The following is a 22306-nucleotide window of genomic DNA, read 5'->3' as shown; positions in this document are numbered from 1 at the left end:
AAAACCATTTCCATAGCTATCATACACTGGGTCACAAAGAAAACCTTTGTAAATTTCAAAAGGGGATGATTTTACAGACTACATTCTTTTTTTTTTATGGCTTTTGGAAAGCCCTTTTTTTTTTTTTTTTTTTTAAATTTTTTTTTTTTCAACATTTATTTTTTATTTTTGGGACAGAGAGAGACAGAGCATGAACGGGGGAGGCACAGAGAGAGAGGGAGACACAGAATCGGAAACAGGCTCCAGGCTCCGAGCCATCAGCCCAGAGCCCGACGCGGGGCTCAAACTCACGGACCGTGAGATCGTGACCTGGCTGAAGTCGGACGCTTAACCGACTGCGCCACCCAGGCGCCCCTGGAAAGCCCTTTTTATTTTATTTATTTATTTTTTAATTTTTTAAATATTTACTTTTGAGAGAGAGAGAGAGACAAAGCATGAGAGGGGTGGGGCAGAGAGAGAGGGAGACACAGAATCCAAAGCAGGCTCCAGGCTCTGAGCTGTCCGTACAGAGCCCGACGCCGGGCTCGAACTCATGAACTGTGAGGTCATGACCTGAGCTGAAGTTGGACACTTAACCGACTGAGCCACCCAGGTGCCCCTTTACAGACTGCATTCTTATCCCAACTACAGAATCACAATCTGAAAGAAAAATATTGTAAAAAATTAAGAAATAAACGTACAGTATACCATTTCAAATAACTCCGTATCCAAAAAAAATTTAGCGCTGATATTACAGATCATCAAGTAATAAGCAAGAGAGATTATTTCATACCCAAACCCCAATGTAGAGCCAGATCTCTGTACAGAGTGAAATTGTTAACTTTAAACACTCTACAAAACCAAGGTAAAAGCTTAGTAAAATAAATATTCAATTTAAAAATTAACAACAGGAGGGGTGCCTGGGTGGCTTGGTCAGCTATGCATCTGACTTTTGATTTCGGCTCAGCTCATGATCTCAGTTTGTGAGATGGAGCCCTGAGTCGGGCTCTGCACCGACAGCACAGAACCTGCTTGGGATTCTCTCTCCCTCTCTCTGCCCCTCCCTTTCTCGTGTGTGTGTGTGTGTGTGTGTGTGTGCACCTTCTCTCTCTCTCTAAAAAAAAGTAACAACAGGAAAATAAAATTAAAAAGTAGGCAGTATGAACCAATAAAAAGAAAAACCAGGGGCACCTGGATGGCTCAGTTGGTGATGATCTCATAGTGGGTTCGAGCCCTGTGTTGGGCTCTGTGCTGACAGCTCAGAGCCTGGAGCCTGCTTCAGATTCTGTGTCTCCCCCTGTCTGCCCCTCGCCTGCTCATGCTCTGTCTCTCTCTCTCTCAAAAATAAATAAACATTAAAAAAAAAAACAAGAAAAGAACAACCAAAATAAATACAAAAGAAGGAGAAAGTATGTGTCTGTGTGCCTATGGCCATGTGTATAGGTACATATATATAATTTATATGGGATTTGAAGAAATGTAATTTGAATGTACATATATGTAATTTGATTATATATAATTTTAACAGAGAAATGAAATAGATAAAACCCCTCACCAGTTGACATATTCCTTAGAATACTTTCCATTATACGTAGGTCAATTCCTGTTATAAATACTGAGGGGAAAAGTCTAAAAATGTTAACAAATGTATAATGCAAAGCAGAATTTATTCTATTAACATAATTAATTACACAGAACTGATTAATGGAGAAAGCCTATATGATTCCATAAGTACAAAGAAGAGATTTGATACAATTCTTCAAATATTCCTAGTTAAAATTAAAATGGATTAAAATATAAATAGAAAGAAACTAATTAACCATGATAAAAACCAATTATCAAAAGGCAACTGTGCCACAGTGAATCATGAAATGTTGAATCAGTTCTTTTACAATTAGAAGCAAAACAGACATGGCTGTCATCACTGTATTATTATTAAACTTTGTTTTAGAAACTGTATTTATTATAGTAATGTAAAAGAAAGAAAATGTCTTGTATATGTAATATGTAAGAAATTTAAAAATTATCTTTATTTGTTAAATTTTTTTTGATGTTTATTTATGTTTGAGAGAGAAAGAGAGAGAGAGAGGGACAGAGTGTGAGCGGGGGAGGGGCAGAGAGCGATGGAGACACAGAATCAGAAGCAGGCTCCAGGGTGAGCTGTCAGCACAGAACCCAACGCGGGGCTCCAACTCATGGAACTGCGAGATCATGACCTGAGCCGAAGTCGGATGCTCAGCTGACTGAGCCACCCAGGCGCCCCCAAAATTATCTTTATTTTTATATGATATAACCGTACACCTGCAAATCTCAAGAAACTCCAATAAAATCTATTAAAATTAATATGAATTTATTAAATTTCTGGATAAAAGAAAAACACTAAAAAATTAGGAGTTTTTTCAGGGCACCTGGGTTGCTCAGTCGGTTGAGCGTCTGACTTCAGCCCAGGTCATGATCTCGCAATCTGTGAGTTCGAGTCCCGCATTGGGCTCTGTGCTGACAGCTCCGAGCCTGGAGCCTGCTTCAGATTCTGTGTCTCCCTCTCTGTCCCTCCCCTGCTCACGTTCTGTCTCTCTCTCTCTCTCTCAAAACATTAAAAACATTAAACATTAAAAAAAATTAGTAGGAGTTTTCATTTATATCAACAATAATAGATAGGAAGTTACAGTGTAAAAATCAAATCTTCACAGTGGTGATAAAACTCTGTGAATGATTTAGGAATAAATTTATGAAGAAGCATACAGGGCTTCATGTTATAAAGAACATAATTTTACTCTGAAGGACGCCCACAGCTACTAAAGTAATAGCCCTACAGTGTCTCTGGGTAGGATGACTTTACAAAAAGAACTGAAAAATTTCTAAACTAATAAATATGTAGTGCCCTTTTAAACAAAAGCTTATTTTTTAAAAATTTGACACTAGGGAAAATGACCTTAAAATTTATCGGAATAATAAATGTCTGAGAAGAGCCAAGAAAATTTTTACAAAGACTTTGTGTAGCACCTTGCCTTTCTGAATCTTAAAAGCTACACTGATAAAAGCAGTATATTGGCATGGGAACTGATAAATACATTCATGGATATGCCTATATATTCATATATAGAATTGTGTATTAACAGATCCAAATATATACATAAAACTTAACAAATGACAAAAACATCTTAGTTAAATGGGAAAATGATGGTATATAAATAATGCAGACATATTTTGCTGTTTTTCTGGATGAAAACAGAGCCCTAATTTACATTATATACAAAATTAAATTCTAGATGGATTAGGCCTCCAAATGTTAATAACTCATGTAAAATAATAGTGCTGCATTTCAGAGAATAAAAATTAGATAAATTTATTTTTTTATAAAAGGCTAAGAATTAAAAAACCCCAAACTTGTAAAACTTTATAGACTAAAAATAAAAGTTGTAACCTGACAAAGAGCTAATATTTCTATCATCTAAAGAACCTCTAGAAATTGACAAGACAAACAACTCAAGTAAAAAGGAGCAAAACATATGAAGGCAAGTATCTGAACAGGAAAAGTAAGTGGCTAAAACTTGTGAAAAATATGCTTTTCTCTTCTAGTAATTAGGAAACTGTAAATGAAAACAAAAATGAAATTCCATTTTCTCCCTAACACTTTGGCAGAGATCAAAAACAGAGGTCATCTTCATTGGCCTTCGTGGCCTCTATCTTCATGATAAAGGAAAAGAGGACATTCATATATTTACTATGGAATATGAATTGCTACAATTTCTTATTTTGGAAATAAATCTAAAAAAAAAAAAACCCCACTGTTCAGCTTAGTATAGTGTTGTTTGTAGAAGCACAAATATATGTAAACATTTTGAACAACCATCATCTGGGAAATATTTGGATAAATTATATATGTAATATGCAGCAGATGCTAAAAATACGAAGTTAGAACCATATGAATTAACCTGGACAAATGTCCATGATATATTAAAATAAACAATCAAGTTATACCCTGTGTTCCCATGTCTGTTTTAAAAAACACAAAAATAAAAATAGCAACCAACCAAAAAAAAATAGCCTCTAGATATGTATTAGGATAGATTTAGGTATGTATCACAGTTTAGTATTGATTATCATAGGAACATGTTACTGGAGGGTGTGTCTATGGTTTAAGTGCCTTTGTAATGAGAGTAACTGATTTCTCCCCCAATTTTATTGAGATATAATTTACATGTAACATCGTATTGGTTTCAGGTGTACAACGTAAGGATCTGATGTGTGTGTATGTTGTGAAATGATTACTTCAATAAGTTTAGTTGGCATCCACTACCTCACACAGTTATACAATTTTTTTATTGTGATGAGAAAAATAACTTTTAGAAGACAGGGAACTGTGGATAAGTTCAAAGAACATAAATTAGTACGTGTAGACCTAGCTCCACCCCGAACTTGCAATGTAACGCTTTCTGCCTTGACTTTCTTTCTCTGGAGTGTGAATGGTAATGACCATGCTCCTTATCAGGCTACAGTGTTGTTGTAAGGATAAAATGAGGGCTGAAGACAAACATAATTTGAATAGTTAAAAGGTGTTAAAATGCAAGCTATTATCCTCAAGAAAATTCTCAGTCTCAATTTATATGACACAGGTGACGAAATCATCCGAGGAAGCATCTTCCCTTCCCAACGGTGATGTCGTGGGAGAGGTGCAGAGCGCCACAGAGGTAAGAGTTGGGGTCTTGAACCATCTTCCCTCAGACCAGCTTGCTCAGAATGGCTACATAGTTCTCATTTTTCTGTCATTCTCCTCTACATAGATAGAATATCTATTTATCTATGTATCTATCAGTTATCATCATCCATCATCCATCCATCCATCCATCCATCCATCCATCCATCCATCCATCCATTTACTCATTTTCTGTCTCTATCTGTCTATCTATCTATCTATCTATCTATCTATCATCTATTTACCCTCTATCATCTTTTTTACTCTCTAAAATTATAAAGCCTGCCTCTACTCAAGCAACAGAAAACAACTCTACCTAAACATTGAATCCTTTGGAGTTCTCTTCATAAGCCTTAAATGGGTGGATTATAGCTCCTCGTTAGTGAATCTGTTACTCTACCAGGCATATGAATCAGGTCTATTGACTTAGAACAGCAGGTGCAGTGAGCAATATTGGGGGTTGCGGATCCTAAATTGTAGTAGCCAGGTGACCTGATAAATAGGAAGTCTGTGTTTGCTTTGTTTATATACTGTGTTTACTTATTATCCAAATAAGAAAACCAAAGCATGTGCGGCTTGGTTTTCCCTTGAAAGCTTATCTAAGGTTAGTGATACCATGGGTTTGCTTTATGACCAGGCAACAGAGAAGGCTGAAGAAAGTGGAGAAAATGAGGCACAAAAAGAGGACAATGAGGATTCGGGCAACCTCGCTGAGTCTCCAGAGAAGAATGTGAGTGTTTGTCTTTTTTTTTTTTTTTCACCATCATTTCACTGGATTCGGTTCATCAAGCTTTTTCTGAGCTCCTCCCGGGTGCCAGGAATCTTTCTGGGCACACAAAAGTGAGCACGGAAGCCCGGGGCTGAGGGTTTAGCCAGGGAGGAAGCAGGAGGAAGTGTTAATGACTGTGGTCAAGGCAGAGGGCTAAAAGGAAGTGGGGGAGGGACCCTGAACCCAGGCCTGGAGGGACAGGCTAGACAAGGCTTCAGTTATCTTAGTTGTGATGTTAGGGTTGGGTTAGGTTCAAGTTCTCTGTAGAACAAGGGACCTCATTCCTTGGTCATGAGTAATGACGGATTCCCAGCAAACACCCACCAACAGCACTGCCTACTAGGGACACAGAGGTAAGGGGGTGGGGGCATTTTGTGGGAAGCCAACAGGAGCTGAGGATAGAGAAGGGGCCTTGGGGAGGGAAGGCCACCCAGTTCTGATGCAGTCATGGGAATGTGACCTGCTTCAAGGCCTGTGATCTAATTCTAAAGGGGGTCTCAGTCAGGGGGTCACAGAATAAGGGGCGGGGCAGGGGGGTGTATGGGAGGGAAGGGGAGACTGTGGTTCTAGAATGGCCAAGCAGAGATAAAGGGGGATCAGATGGGCTACTTAGTCAAGGAATTCTGAAAATGTACCTGGGAACCCAGGTAAGGGGAGACCCCGGTGCACGGGGAGCTGACTGGGGGGGTTGCTGGCCTCCTTCTAGAGTCTCAGTGGTGTAAACGCATTGGGCCACTTGTAACAAAAACTGTTGACTGAGTACTGATGGTTTGCATTTTTACCTACTTACTGATTCTGGGAAAGGTGTTGGACTCCCATTCCCAGCAGATGGAATGTGGTTAGGAAGGACACTAGGGAAGCAGGCTATGGAAGACTGGGTTGGGGCGGGGGGGGTGGGGTGGGGGGGGTGGGCATCAATTTGTTGTTATCTTAAGGGATTTAAATTTGGAAGGGGCCGGGTCAGTAAATTCCTCATATTAAAGATTGCTGTTTCAAAGTGTTGATTACTTAAGACTCTTTGAAGTCTTTTGTTTGGAAGAAAGATAAAACCTTTAATCCTGACCTAGAAGTTAGATGGGGTTTGACAGCAGCCTATATAATTCAGAAATAGTAAATGTTAAGTTATATATAGTGACCATTTCATTACCTTGAAATTTGAAAATCCATGTTTTTATAATTCGGGCTTTACAGGAATTGCCTAATGCACTCCTACAGTATTATTGATTTACACTTGGAAATTCAGTTTGCTTCTTGTAAGACAGACAAAGATAAGAAACTTTATACCGTAATCCCTTTCTCCTGGGGACCTAGAGGAAGGTAGCATTTTCATAACCAGACCCTGGTTTCTACAGCAAGGATGGGTCTGCTTTATTTTTTTTTTAATTACAAAAAAATTTTTTTTTAATGTTTATTTATGTTGAGAGACAGAGTGTGAGCAGATGAGGGAGACACAGAATCTGAAGCTCCAAGGCTCCAGGCTCCAAGCTGTCAGCACAGAGCCTGACGTGGGGCTTGAACTCACGAACTGTGAGATCATGACCTGAGTGAAGTCGGATGTTTAACCAATTGAGCCACCCAGGCGCCCCAAGGATGGGTCTGCTTTAGCTTCCCAGCTACTGTTTAGTGAGGTACTAAGCCATCTGGCCTGGGAGTTCTCTTTATTACTTTTTTTTTTTTTTTTTTAATTGTGAGCCCTTTACAAAGTAAATTGCAATCTTGTGAATCCTGACAGGAATTTAAAAAAATCATTTCTGTCATTTTTACCTGTGCTATGATGAAGAAAACACTAAGTAAAAAACATTTTAATTTTAGATGATTGTATTAGTCACGTTAATTATCAAACTCACTTTTCAACTCTTTAATAACATTTAGTCTACATAAGGACAGATTCTGACATTTTCCCATTTGACAAATGATCCATGCTGTGTGACTCATTTTAATTCAGTTAAATAAAATAAAAAAAGAACCCATGATTTGTCAGTAAGCATTACAAATGGCACAATAACGTGATTAGCTCTGGCATTGAATATATAAGAAAATGGATTGAAATTAAAATTTTTTCTAATGTTTTATATATTTTTGAGAGAAACAGAGCATGAGCGGGGGAGGGGCAGAGAGAGAGGGAGACACAGAATCCAAAGCAGGCTCCAGGCTCTAAGCCATCAGCACAGAGCCCGATGCGGGGCTCGAACTCACAGACCGAAAGATCGTGACCTGAGCCGAAGTCTGATGCTTAACTGACTGAGCCACCCAGGTGCCCCTGGATTGAAATTTAAAAAGGAGACAAAACTATCTGATACTTAGAATGCCTGTATTTTGTACTTAAAGAACCTCCCATCTGTTTTAGTGGTTTTGGGGTTTATTTTTAAAGGTTAAGCTGGGAAGGCCGTCCAGGCTGTTTGACATAACATCTTTTTGCCTGAAGTGCACTGAGGCTTGGATAAACTAATTTGTTACAAACAGAAAAGCCAATTAGATTGTTGTGTTTTACCCTTTAAACATTGATTTTCAAAGTACTAGACATATTCTAGTAGGTTCTTTTTTTTTTTCAATATATGAAATTTATTGTCAATTTTTTTTTTTTTTTTTTTTCAACATACGAATCTAGTAGGTTCTTTTAGATATTACAGCTCAGAAAAAGCCAACGCTTTTTTAACTTTTTTTTTTAATGTTTATTTATTTTGAGAGAGAGAGAGAGAGAGAGAGCGTACCTTCAGGAGCAGGGGAGGGGCAGAGAGAGAGGGAGAGGGAATCCCAAGCAGGCTGCACGCTCAGTGCAGAGCCCAACAGAGGGGGCTCGATCTCATCCTCTCTAAGGATCATGACCTGAGCCAGAATGAAGAGTCAGACGCTTAACCCACTGAGCCACCCAGGCGCCCCCAGTGCTTGTTCAGATAAAACTCTGGCTCTGTTGAAAACCATCTGGAACGCTGGCAGGAACTTCAGCTGGGGTGAGGGGCTTTGCAGGGACTTAGGTCACCCCTGAGTCACAGTGGGACGGGGAGAGGGCTCTGGTCCTTTGTGGTGGTCGCGGTGACACATGGCTTCCCTGCTGTCCGTCGCAGCTACTGAGTGCTGGCCCCTCGGCTGGGTCGGGCCCTCTGCCCCGGCTGGACGCGGGCGGACATGCCTCTGACGCAGGATGGCTGCTGTCCTGGGCGCAGAGTGTCCCTCCTCTTGTCCCTCTGTCTTCAGCCTGCCTGCTTCTGTCAACCCCACTCTGAACCTAAGCTCCAAGCCCCCCCTTTTTAGGGATCACCTCTGTTAGCCCAGAGTTTTGAAAAGCAAGGCCTAGAATTTCTCCCCTGGGATCCCAGAGCCACAGCCAGCGTGGGGCTGTCTCCTTGGAATGTGGGAGGGGCAGACTCGACTCCCTGTCCCCAATTTTGTGTGTTGGGGAGAACCCAACGGTAATTCATACCCTGGCACTCAGCCACACTATTTAGACCAAAGAATGCACACGTATTTTCACCTTTTATTCTGAAATAATTACAGACTTAACCGGGACCTCGTTCAGTGTCCTACCTGGCTTTGCCCCTGGTGACGTCACAGATAGCCACGGTACAATAGCGGCACCAGGAACATGGTGCTGGTGCCTCTCTGTGAAGCAGACTACAGACCTTATTTGCTGTGCACCACTATTTCAAACCTTTCATTTGTGCGTTAAATGCCACTCATCTGTGTGCCACGAGCAGCTTTCAAGCGTGTGACGTCAGCAACTGCCGCCAGCAGCTGGCAGTGGTAAACCGAGTGACAGGCCAGCTGAGGAAGTGTCTGAGGCGTGGGCTTGCTCACCTGATCTCAACTGTTGCACATGCTCACTGGGCACATACTCGTAAACACCCACATGACGCCATTTTGTTTTGTTTTGTTTTATTTTATTTTATTTTTAAATGTTTTTTTTTTTTTTTTGAGAAAGCACAGGGGAGGGACAGAGGGAAAGGGAGAGGGGAACAGAGGATCCAAAGTGGGCTCTGTGCTGACAGCAGTGAGCCCGATGTGGGGCTCGAACCCACAAACTGCAAGATCATGACTGGAGCTGAAGTCAGACGCTCAGCCAACTCAGCCACCCAGGCGCCCCTCAAATGATGCCATTTTACTGGGGAGGAATATTTATCTAAGAATATCACTCTTGATTTAAAAAAAATCAGAAATGGGGCGCCTGCGTGGCTCAGTCGGTTGAGCGTTCAAACTAGGCTCAGGTCATGATCTCATGGTTCATGCTGACAGCTGAGAGCCTGGAGCCTGCTTCGGGTTCTGTCTCCCCCTCTCTCTGCCCCTCCTCTGTCACACTCTGTCTCTGTCTCTGTCTCTCTCAAAAATAAATAAACATAAAAAAATTAAAAAAAAAATCAGAAATGGAGACAGAAACCATTACCTCCTTTAATGAAATGGACCTCCCCTGACCGCCAACCCAAGCATCCGGGCTCTTAAGCTCCAGATGCCAAGATGGGTGTTACCCACGTGCCGACAGGTTGGGGGGGCATTTGGGAGGCGGTGAACACTGGAAACACCGTTCATTTATGCCTAAGAAGATCTCACCTGCTGCTTCAGACCCCCGGTAGAGAGGGGACTTTGTGGTCCCCTTCCCTGCCGACCCGGGAGGGACGAGGGGCTAGGGAGGGGAGGGGAGGCTTGTGAATGGTACCTGAGGAGGAAGGGAGGAAAGCCTGAGGGCACACTATGAAGAGGGGGCTGCGGCCCTGGGGCATCGTGAGAACTTTATGGGAGCCTGGGAATGTTCACCTTGGCCTTTGGTTTCCCTTGAGGTAAAATTATTTTAAGTTGTGTTCTTTGCCAACTCAGCGGTCCTCTCCCAAACCTTGTAAGACCTTAGCTTGACTGGCTACATGATTAAGCCCTCCCAGCTTCCTCCAGAACTGGCCCTGAGGAAAGTTGCTTTCGTGAAGGGCAGACATTGGTTTAGGTCCGTGAGGAGCTGGTGAATCTCAGGCTGGGTCCCTGTCGTGCCTGAAGATCGAGAGAACTCTGCCCTTGTCCGTGAGATTTCCAGCCGCTCTGAGGCCCACTGCCCACCTCAGGTCACCCTGGGCTGGCCCTCGGGCTTCCTTCCACACCAGCCACCTGCCCTGACTGGCCACTGCCTGACACTCACCACGGCCGACACCTGTCCTTGGTCCTGGCCACTTGCTGCCTCTGCAGCCTGCCTCGCTGGCCAAGTCCTGGCAAAAATAGCTGCTGGTGAAGGTTCTAAGGCTCCCCACTTCTGAGGCTTCCCCTCACTAGCTTTCTTACAGGAACAGCAAGGGACAGTGATTTCAAGTTGTCGCTTCGTCAGGTGAATGGTGCATAGCCTGTCCTATGATTTGCAAGAGCTTAGCTCAGTTGACCGTGCAATTACAATGATCTTAAAAAAACCCTTTTTGCCAGTGTAATTATTTGCCAGTAGTAAACGTCTGTTCAGGCATTGTATATAGATGACTTTCAATATCTGCCTAATTCTCATCTTTTATAATTCTGTGAACTAAGGATGGAAGTGTAAGTTCTATTTAAATGTTACATCCTCATTAGTTGATGAACATCTGACTCTTGACCTCGGTTCAGGTCATGATCTCATGGTTCGTGGGATTGAGCCCTGCGTTGGGCTCTATGCTGGCAGCATGGAGCCTCCTTGGGATTCTCTCTCCCTCTCTCTCTGCCCTTCCCCTGCTTGTGCTCTCTCTCTCTCTCTCAAAATAAATAAACTTCAAAAGGAAATCATAGATCCCCTGCCCCTCCAGGGGATTCGAGGCAGAACTAGCAAATATAAATTCACCCACTCAACATTTTATCGACAGATTGAATACTGCCACATGCCAGGCAGAATTCTGGGGACTGGGGACAGAGCAATGAAAATGACAAAGTCCCTGTTCCCACAGAGCTTATGTTCCACTAGAGCCAGTGATGGTAACAGCTGGGGTTCTTCAAAGCATACTTGAGTTTTTTGCATCTAAGTATTTCTGTAAATTCTCTGGGCAATTGCTTAACCCATTTAATGTCTCTTTCAAGAAATTCAGGTCAATTCAGATATCGATAGAGAGTCCTAGGTCCCTCGGTAACTGCTCCTAGCTGACCTGTAAAAGTTGAGACAGGTACTTAATTCCTGTGGGACCCCTCCAGTCCCCCAGCCTCACTCTAAGGGTACCCTCCTTTTTCACAGTGCACATCTTGTTAATGTGTTTGTTTTGGCTGAATACAGTTCATGTAAAGAATTGAATTTAGAAAAAGGGGAAACTGTGTAGCTGATAATTCAGTGTTGCATATTTTTATTTGATCTCATGTGGATATGAAGAGAATCCAGTTACTAGCAGAGTATACGTTCATGGATCTGGTCACTTAGCACATTTTATTGAGCTTTACACCTCGGTTCCAGACAGCGGCTGGATCCTGGAGATCCCAAAATGAGTAAAGATGCAGGTTGTGCCTCAAGAAGAATGCAGACCAGTCAGAGAGAAAAGTGATAGTCGCGGGAGCAGATAAGGGGGTCCCGTAACTCAGCCTTATGGGCCAGGAAGGTCATTTTAAGTAGTGTCCTGGAGGGTGTGGCCAATGTGAGAAAGTTGCATATGGTCCATAAGGTTGAAATAAAGGGTGGGGAGGGACGAGGTGGGAGTGGGGGAAGCAGGGTCTGGATTGTGATGGCCTTTCAGCCATTCTAAGAATAATGGTTGGAAGTTCCATGAAAAGATGGACGTGATCAACATGAGGAAAACATGGCAGGGTGTTGTATTTTATTTTTCATTATTATTATTTTTAATGTTTATTTATGTTTGAGAGAAACAGAGAGGCAGAGCATGAGAGGGGGAGGGGCAGAGAGAGAGGGAGACACAGAATCCCAAGCAGGCTCCAGGCTCTGAGCTGTCAGCACAGAGCCCGATGTGGGGCTTGAACCCACGAACCATGAGATCACGACCTGAGCCGAAGTCCGATGATTAACTGACTGAGCCCCCCCAGGCGCATCAAGGTGTTGTCTTTTAGAACAGCATCCCTGGCCACAGTGTGGAGAGCAGGTCGGCGATAAGGAAGACCAGAGGCGCCGTGACCCGGGTGAGAGAAGGTGGGGGTCGTGGCAGACGAGGGACAGGCCTGGGCATAACTGGGCGATACTAGAGAGGTACAGTCAGCACATTGCTGAGGAACCAACACCCGAATTCTGCACCGAGTGTGGGTCTCTCTTTTCTTGGACATTATTTTAGCACTAAGACTTGGCGTGTCGCCAGTGGTGTTTAATGTAAGGTGAGTTTGGAGACTCCCAGTATTGGGAAAATCTCTGAGGCTGACTCAGCCTGGCCAGCTCGAGCAGCCTTTCAGGTTCTGTGTTTTCTCTGCCAACCTCAGGAATCTGAGAATATTATTCCAGAACCGGCCGAGAACATGGAGCTGGACTGAGGGATGTGGCCGTGTGATGAGCCCTCATCACCCGCCTTGTATGATTCTGCTTTTTCTGTTACTGGTCTTGAGACATAGCATGTGGAGTGGGAAGGGCACTGAATCAGGGACCAGGAGCCTCGAAGTCCATCCCGACTGTGGTGCTTACTTGTCCTCTAATCTTTGGCAAATTACTTAACTCTGTGGCCTCAGTGTCCTCACCTGTCCAAAGGAGGGATTGAGTGTGAGGCTTTGGGAATACAGATTGCTTTCATGTCCCCAGTCCAAGATTCTGTGAGCTCACTGCCTGAGTTGTAAGGCATTAGGAGCTTTTAGGCACTGTTCCCTTCGGTTAATTAAAGTAATTGTAGTACACTGGCCTCACAAAGGCTTCTCATAGGGCCATTTTGGGAAAGGGATGGAAAAACTCTTCCTTCTTTGCCTTTTTAGGAGATACAGCCTGGTCCTACAGCTTTAGGGACATAGAAATTCCAGTGGGCAGAGTAGACACCTGTGTGAACTTGGCATGGCCTCACCCTCTCTTACCTTGTAAATTTCTTTCTTTAACCAGAAATCAGTGTTTAACTACTAAATGGTTCAGCCATGTTAGTATTTTGTTTTGATGGAAGAAAAGCTTTTGATGACCTACCTTTATTTGCCGTTTCAAAGCTGAAGTAAGGGCATACTTATAGGCACATAAAGTCAGAAAAGACATAATTTTGTTCAGATTTTCTAATTGCTTACGTATATGGTCTGAATTTTCCTGGGTAGTGATAGAGATCTGCAATATTCTTTGAATACAGACAAAAATTAATTATATAATTAGGCACTATTAAAAATTTTTTTAATGTTTATTTATTTTTTTTGAGACAGAGAGAGCGTGAATGGGGGAAAGGCACAGAGAGAGGGAGACACAGAATCCGAAGTAGGGTCCAGGCTCTGAACTGTCAGCACAGAGCCCCATGTCGGGCCGGAACCCACGAATTGTGAGATCATGACCTAAGCTGAAGTCAGACACCCAACCAACTAAGCTACCCAGGTGCCCCTAGGCAGTATTACTAATTAATTATATCTTTTCAGGAGTAAGAGTGGTGGAAAAATGTCTCTAATCTCATAATATTCTAAGGACTTGAAATATAACGCATGAAATAAGAAGGCATTGCTTAGTTATCATGTCTTGGCTATTTATATATTTTATCAACAAATTACTGTCTTTCATTTCAATGGAATGTACTTTTATCATAGTTGGTTTCATTTTTAGATTCAACTTAAAATTTATGTGAATTCGTATTTTTTCCTTTATTTTGTATTTATGGACCTAAGGAAGAAAAGGGAGAGGCAGCAAGGGAAGAGGTACAGTAGCGTAATTAACGGTGGTGCCTAATGAAAACATCTCTTAGGTCAGAGAATCGCAGCCTTAGCCACGTTCTCCTTGTTCTTCATGACGTGAAGAAGCCGATGCAGCCTGCATCCCAGAAGAGCCTCCCTTAGGCAGCTGAGAAGGGAAATATAAGTGGGAGGTGAATGTATCCAAGAAAGGTGGCTAGAGGAATAGGGCGTGGCTAGAGAAATGGGGCGTGGCTAGAGAAATAGGCGTGGCTGCGGGCCTTTTCCGAGCCTTGTGTCTGCAGAGTCAGGCCAGGCTGGACCGGGTCCTTCTTCCACTCTGCCTTTACCCCTTATTGCATAGTGTGCACACTTCATGCAGCTTGCACGGTGCTTGGCAGTGCTGTTTTGACCCGGTTGGTGAGGGAAGGATTCCCTTCCGGTGGCCACGGGGATGGCTGATACCTGCCGCGTGACAGCGGGCAGATGAGACTGCCAGCAGATGACTAGTCACCTCTTCTCAAAGCCCAAGGGATGAAGACATCAATAAGACGTCAGTACGGTGCAGGGACACAGGGAGCTGCCCTGGGACAGTGTGAACAATCGGGGCGTGGGAGGCAGGCTTTGTGGATTCAAGACAGCGAAGCGTGTCCTGGTTCACTTGTTTGGATTCGCTTGTTTGACTCATCGCAGGGGACGGGCAGGCACTGTGCCCGGGTCCTTGACGAAGCCGGCTGCTTGGCTAGGAGACCTCCTTTGTGGGAGCTTAGGCCAGTGTGTAGGCCATTTCCGGCTGTCCAGATTTTACCGGATGTCAGGGCAGCACATAATATTGAGTCCACGTTAGACATTGTGCTACGGCCACGTACGTAGTAACCGGGAAGCTTAAGCATGCAGCGCATCGTTGGGTGTCTGGAAGATATGTGACCTTAGGAAACCATAACATGGTCCGGGGATTTCTAGTGGGAACCTGCCCAGGGAGAGCCTTATTGATTTGGGAAGAATTCCTTTTTTTTTTTTTTTTTTAATTTTTTAATGTTTATTTTTGAGAGAGAAAGAGAGCACACGTAAGAGAGAGCCAGCAGGGGAGGGGCAGAGAGAGAGGGAGACACAGCACCCGGAGCAGGCTCCAGGCTCTGAGCTGTCAGCACAGAGCCGGATGGGGGGCTCGAACTCACAAACCGTGAGATCATGACCTGAGCCGAAGTCGGATGCTTAACCGATGGAGCCACCCAGGCACCCCGATGGCAGGTTTTTAAGGTGACTTACATGTACAGGGTCTTTCCAAAGCATTCCATTAAGTTCACATAAGGAAAAACATCCTTCCGTACTCCTATTTCATTGATTTCCATGGTGTTTATTGAAATTGTGGAATTACAGACCGGCTCTAACCTGCATACACAAGTATGTCAACATAACCCATCCTGGAGAGTGAAGACTGCAGTGGGTGCCGATGGCAAACGTACTGCTTGTGGGTGCCCCCCGTGCTCTGGTTATCAACCAGCGTGATTTAAGGGAGACGAGGTAGACTGCGGCAGAGGTTCTCAAAGTGGGGTTCCAGGGCAGCAGCCGCAGCCTCACCTGGGAACCTGTACGGACACACACTTTCAGGCCTTGTCCCAGATCCACCGAATCAGAAACCCTGAGGTGCAGCCCAGGAAACTGTGGTTCGGCAAGCTCTTCAGGTGTTTCTGGTGCCCCATCACATCTGAGAACCACTGGATTAGAACCTAAGTTCTAGGTAACCTGATGTGTTTGCAAGGGGAGGCCAATTGCAAGAGCTCCAACTGTTTTTTGTTTTTTTTTAAAGTTTATTTGTTTATTTTGAAGGAGAGAGAGAGCATGCACGCCCGAATGCGAGCAGGGGAGGGGCACAGAGAGAGATGGAAACAGAGAATCCCAAGCAGGCTCCGTGTCATCAGCATGGAGGCTGATGTGGGGCTTGAACCCACAAACTGTGAGATCGTGACCTCAGCCGAGACCCAGTCAGACGCTTAACCGACTGAGCCACCCAGGCGCCCCAAGAACTCCCACTGTTTTGATCCTCATCATAAAAACTCCATTGAGGGGCGCCTGGGTGGCTCAGTCGGTTAAGCGTCTGACTTCGGCTCAGGTCATGATCTCACGGTGCGTGAGTTCAAGCTCCGTGTCAGGCTCTGTGCTGATGGTTCAGAGCCTGGAGCCTGTTTCAGATTCTGTGTCTCCCTCTCTCCCTGACCCTCCCCCATTCATGCTGTCTCTCTCTGTCTCAAAAATAAATAAACGTTAAAAAAAATTTTTTTAAATAAAAATAAAAAGTCCATTGAATTTCAAAGACAATAGGGTTTACTTTATGTTAGGAACTTGTGTTTGGTAAAATGAAACCCCAAACCCTTATTTTTCTTTTGGGGATTGAAATGAGTAACAGGAGATGAGAAGGGGGATAGAGACCCCAGACCCAGGCATGTCTGAAACTCGGCTTAGGTCTTTTTACGAATGAATTCTCTTCTTTCCCGTTCTTTTCCCCCTGATTGAAATGTTCTAATTTTACCAGTGTAATTGTGAAAGCTTTCAAGAATGATCTTTTTCTCGTTTGAGAAATTTTGTTTTGCTTCCGGATAGGCACTGGGGGCGGACTTCATTATAAGGAACTTCATGATAATTGTCATTAGTTTAGCACTGCAGCGGCAGCATCCTGTGTTTGTACCGCTGACGATGTGCAAGAGGGCACTCCGTGTCAAAATGAAGCAGAATCGAGATTCTTGCCCAGCTGCTTGCTGGTGGAATTTGTGGCTTAGTAGCTGAGCGTTGGGGAGTTTTAAATTTAAGCCCTCATAGGGATGAAGTCATGTCAGTGTGTAGAGGCATCAGTTGAGAGAATGTTAGTGGATTGTGAGGGCAAGTCCAAAGGGACATTCTCAGATTCTCCCTCTTTTTTTTTTTTTTTAATATATTTTAAGTTTATTTACTTACTTTGAGAGAGAGAGAGAGAGAGAGAGAGAGAGAGAGTGCACAAGCATGAGCAGGGGAGGGGCGGAGAGAGAGGGAGAGAGAGGGAGACAGAATTCCAAGCAGGCTCCGCACTGTCAGCACAGAGCCCAAGGGGGGGGGCTCGAACTCACGAACCGCGAGATCATGACTTGAGCCAACACCAAGAGTTGGACTCTTAACCGACCGAGCCACCCAGGCGTCCCAGCCCTCGTGTTAGCTGAGTCTCAGTGACTTTCATTATAATCAAGAGTTTTAAGAATGCTGTGAATGAACATTTTGGATTGTTTTAAAATGCTAATCAGGGAGAGCTAAATTAAAATGGAGAACTCCAGAAAAGGGTGACTAATTTACCAAAAATCACCAAATGTGTTGTCTCGGTGTTTCTTCAAATCCTTTATTGGTGAGGGTCATCAGCATTAAAGAGGATCCCACATGTCGAAAGAAATTCCCCTAAAAAAACCTTTGTTGCTTTTTAAATTTTTTTTAATGTTTATTTATTTTTGAGAGAGAGAGAAAGAGAGAGAGAGAGAGCAGGGGAGGGGCAGAGAGAGAGGGAGACACAGAATCCGAAGCAGGCTCTGAGCTGTCAGCACAGAGCCTGATGCGGGGCTCAAACCCACAAACTGTGAGATTGTGACCTGAGCTGAAGTCGGATGCTTATCCGACTGAGTCACCCGGGTGCCCCATGTTGCTTTTTAAAATTATAAATGGTTCATGGTCTTTATAGAAAATTTAGAAAATACAGATAAGAGAAGAACACAAAAATAGTTTATAGCCCATTACCCAGAGATAACCACTAGCTACACACAGCACATGTACACAAATGCACACGTACATGTACACATGCACACGCACACACATGCACACATGTACACGTACATACAACACACACGAGCATGCACGTACTCATGTATATGCACACACATGTACATGCACACAAAACGTGTGAACAACACATATGCACAGAACATGCATACATGTACACACTCAGATGTGCACACACATGTACACACATGCACAAACACACAGGTGCATACACACAGACATGCACATATTTATCAAACCTCGATGAAAACTCCTGTAATCTACTTTCACTCATGGAATGTGTGTGTATTTTGGGGGAGGACATAGAAAATATAGATCTGCTTCATTATTTTTAATGTCATTTTGTCAAATTAATCCCTGTTTTTAGACCTAAAGGTTATTCCTAGCCTGTTTTACTCTATGATTTTTAAAATTATAAGTTATACCTTTCCAATAATCAGTTTTTCTCTTGAGAGGCAAGTTTCCATTTTTAAAAATGCATTTTTATATATAAAAATAAGACAAAGGTACTATTAATTTGGAAGTAATTTCAGGTTATATGTGTGTGTCGCTGATGACTTGGGATTGAAAAAATTAGATTGCTGTAACAAAATATAACCAGCTTCTACATTTAAAAGCTTCATCTTTTCTGATAACATTCTATTTGCTGAAATTCTCTTTGTATTTTATTCTTCCAACTGCTTCTGAATTTTTAAAGGTAATCTGATGAGAATAGTCCATTAATACGAGTAAAGACTATGTGCTTAAGAGGAATCATGAAACCCATTAGAATTAACCTACTGCTCTGCAGCACCGTCCTAAATTGTGGGCTCTGTGTGTTGTGTGTATTGTGTGGGTGATGTGTGTTGTATGCTGTGTGTTGTGAGTATTGTGTCTGTTGGGTGTTGTGTATATTGTGTGTGTGATATGTATTGTGTGTGGTGTGTATGTGCTGTGTGTGTATGTGTATTGTGTGTGTGATACATATCGTGTGTGCGTGCTTTGAGTATGTGTGTGTTGTGTGTACTGTGTATGTGATGCGTGTGTATGTGTTGGGTGGGGGATGTGGGAGGCCCTCATCTCTAGTCTGAGATTTTACGTCTCTTTCCTTGCTATATCTGTGATCTTCCTCAACAATAATGAAAATTTTGTTAAAATTAAGACGGAAGAAATAACCGAAGAGGGAGCAGAAGGGGAAGCAGAGGAAGAGGAAGCCGAAAAAGGAGAAGAAGAACAAGGAGAAGAAGAAGATTCTTAGGCCTTTTCATGCTTTATTTCTTCAACTTTTCCAGGTAATCGCCAAGTCCTGGGGTTGAGAACGTGTTCATTATACTGTTGGATTTCTTTTTTTTTTAAGATTAAATTGTTTTTAATGTTTATTTATTTTTGAGAGAGAGAGAGAGAGAACATGAGCAGGGGAGGGGCAGAGAGAGAGAGAGAGACAGAATGTGAAGCATGCTCCAGGCTCTGAGCTGTCAACACAGAGCCCGATGTGGGGCTCGAACCCACAAATGGTGAGGTCATGACCTGAGCTGAAGTCAGACGCTTAACCACCCAGGCGCCACCACACTGTTGGATCTCTAGTACCCCTCACTTGGCAGTGGGAGACGAAGATCCAATTCAGGCCTGTCTGTCTCCCCCCACTAAGGCCCCAGGCTGCCCCCTTCTGGAGCCTCAGGGCGGGTGAGCTCCGTCTAACCCGTGTCTCGCGTGCCAGGGTATGGGAGGCTATGGTTTATATGATTCCTAGGAAAAAAGCATACCTTGGAGGCTAGGAGGAGCTTATTTTGTATTTATTTCCTCCTCTTCCTCTGTGTGCCCTTCATTTAAGTGAAAGCACGGGCGTGTTCTGTTAATCCACGTTCCATTACACCGACGCCTACTGCCCAGTAAATTTACTCATCTACAGGGGAATGACAGCCGGGGTTCACAATGAGGGCAGTAAATTACAACCTTAAAAAATCACAACGCTGACTGCTGGTCACGAGAGAAAAATATCGCTGCTAGAGATTTCGCGAGAAGTACTCGACAGACATTTTCATTTATCAAGTATTCACCAGAATACTCCTGTAGAAACATCGTGGAGTTCAGTGCAGATCGCCTGGCGTATCTTTGACAAGTATGCTTGCTGTCTTGTAATTTTAAACTTCGGACCATGTAGAATCGTTATGTAATTCCTAACAGTTTGTAAACATATGAATATGATAATGATAGTATCTAATGACAGTGGATATTGAGGACCTGGAGGAAATGCTCAAACACTGAGTTGATTCAAAGGGGAAAAAAAGCAAATCCAGCTGTAGCCCATACATTTTGCCTGTTTCACTGATTCTTGAGTTTAGAATCTAGTCCACAGTAGTCTTTTGTGAGGTTAAAATGCCTGAGAGTGAAGGAGTGAGTGACATCCCCCTGAAGTCCCCCCGCCCCGCCCAACTCCTGGAGAGAGTTCGTATGTACCCTTACAAGTGCAACGTTGCAGTGCCGTCGTGCGTTCAACCGGGCAGACCACTCAGTGTCCAAAGCCAACCCCGTCTCACAGCTCATGGGGAATCCACGCATTTTATCTGAAAAGGTGGTTTTAGGTACAACACGGGGAGAACAATGAACCGAACTAGAAAGGAATTCTCATTTCCTGGGTTTGAAACTGATGCTAAATTAATGCGCCAGGAGAAATAATCTATAGCCTGAGACTGAATTCTTCCTCCCCAAGACGGTTGCTTCTCAATACTGCCCTCCAGTCTCGGTGTGGACCATTTAAACATCCTAGTCCGGGGCTAAGCGGTAAATTCAGCCTCTCCGTTCTCCATTGAATTTCAGTGGGGAAACTGTTAATTGGAGATGTTGGCATCCTTGTGGTGTTTGATAGGTGTTAGCGCAGGGAAAGGATATAAACCCGGTCTAATTTTCCATGAAAAACATTCACTTTCCTGTCCTTGCACTTGGAGGCAAATGGTGAGTAGTGGTTTACAGAGTAAAACGTAAAACTTCTCCCTAATGCATGATAAATAATGAAGATTGTGGTGAACATTGTCTCTCCTTAACACTCTTCTCCCTAATATTTTCCCTTTCTTTTAGAAAACTCAAGCCACGAAGCAGTATTTCAACCGTCTCCCCCCAAACCAACCTCAACAAAATGCTTTGGCACAAAGCTAGCACCCCTCTCTCAGTACGCCCGGGGTTCACTGAGGAATTGCGTTATCTGACATGGTGAGATGTACGCGGATATGTCTCCCTAATCGTATCAACGTGAAATTCTCCGTGAGGACGACACATACATACCTTCATGTGCCTGACATCTTTGGCCTTTGCTTATTTATTTTATCTTATTTTTTGCTCTGCATGAATAGATCTTCTTACTAATACCCTGAAAAAAAAAAAAAAAGGATGTTGAAAAATGATTTCAAAATATACAGCTTCTCCTTGTGACATAATCAAAGTATTTCTTTGTATGTGCCTTATGCAACTTGTCTGATAATTCACTGAAAATAAAGAGCTTGGAAAATAAAGAGCTTTCCAGAAAACGATCTTCCAAATAAAGATTAATAGCAGACATCTTGTCCCAAGGAACATTAATTTTTTATTTATAATGTCTACTTGGATTTGCCTGAACTCCGTCTGCCTGTTGCCAGGTCTGAATTCTTAGCACACCCTTTCTGTCTGCACGGGGCTCCGTGTTTCCTGAGGCACCGGTTACTCGGCCCGTGTTTTCCAACGACACTGGTTGTCTTGTTAGATCATATTTTGTGTTACACACTCAACCAGGCACATTATCTTGGAGGCCTTCTTTAAGTGTAAGTCTGCCATCCACATGCGTGGGGATGATGGTGAGGGCAGATACACTTGCGCCCCAGTGCCTTTTGCACGTTTCTGCACCAAAGGAGTGTCTGCTTCTGTTCCCGCAGCCTTTTACTGATTTGCAGCCAGGGCTGCCGTAGGCAGAGCCCGCTACTCTCATTGTGCCTCGTGATGCCACAGTTGACCGAGAGCCAGTCCAGCCCCTCTGACTTGTCCACCAGGTAGGCTTGAAGCGTTTCTCTGCACACCCACCCCATCTCCGATCATCAGAGGTATTTTTTTCTTTCTTGTCCAATTTTGTGGACATCCCTCCGCTCTCGGCATCTGTGCTATTCCTTAATATTTCTGTTGCTGCAAAAGCATTGCTTCCATCCTGTCAGAAGATCTCGCCCCCTCGATGCATTTCTATTGAACGATAATTCTGGCCCTTCACCCTGGAGTGGCCGTCAACGGCACCTCCTCCGTCTGCCTATTGATTTTGCAGTGAAGCGTGTTTGCATCATTTGGGAACGTCTTGGGTGGTGGCTGACATTGTGGGCATCACAGAGACTCTGGAAACCGCTCTTTTCTTGTTACCCTGGTAACAAAACGAGGCATTT

General features: G+C 43.5%; 1 protein-coding gene across 1 annotated transcript in view; it reads left to right on the top strand.

Moving 5' to 3' along the window:
• SH3BGR (SH3 domain binding glutamate rich protein) overlaps window positions 1-21457 on the top strand; it is a 58659-nt gene extending 37202 nt beyond the window's left edge. Inside the window, exons 4-7 of the mRNA XM_007090474.3 lie at window positions 4596-4670; window positions 5313-5405; window positions 19075-19204; window positions 20988-21457. Coding sequence (XP_007090536.3) covers window positions 4596-4670; window positions 5313-5405; window positions 19075-19170 — 264 coding nt within the window. The 3' untranslated portion in view covers window positions 19171-19204; window positions 20988-21457. The remainder of the gene's footprint in view (window positions 1-4595; window positions 4671-5312; window positions 5406-19074; window positions 19205-20987) is intronic.
• The last annotated feature ends 849 nt before the right edge of the window (window positions 21458-22306 follow it).

This window comes from Panthera tigris, chromosome C2, assembly GCF_018350195.1.
Source record: "Panthera tigris isolate Pti1 chromosome C2, P.tigris_Pti1_mat1.1, whole genome shotgun sequence".
Lineage (NCBI taxonomy): Eukaryota > Metazoa > Chordata > Mammalia > Carnivora > Felidae > Panthera > Panthera tigris.
The sequence above is the reverse complement of the archived record's forward strand: the minus strand, read 5'-3'. Positions and strand labels throughout refer to the sequence as shown.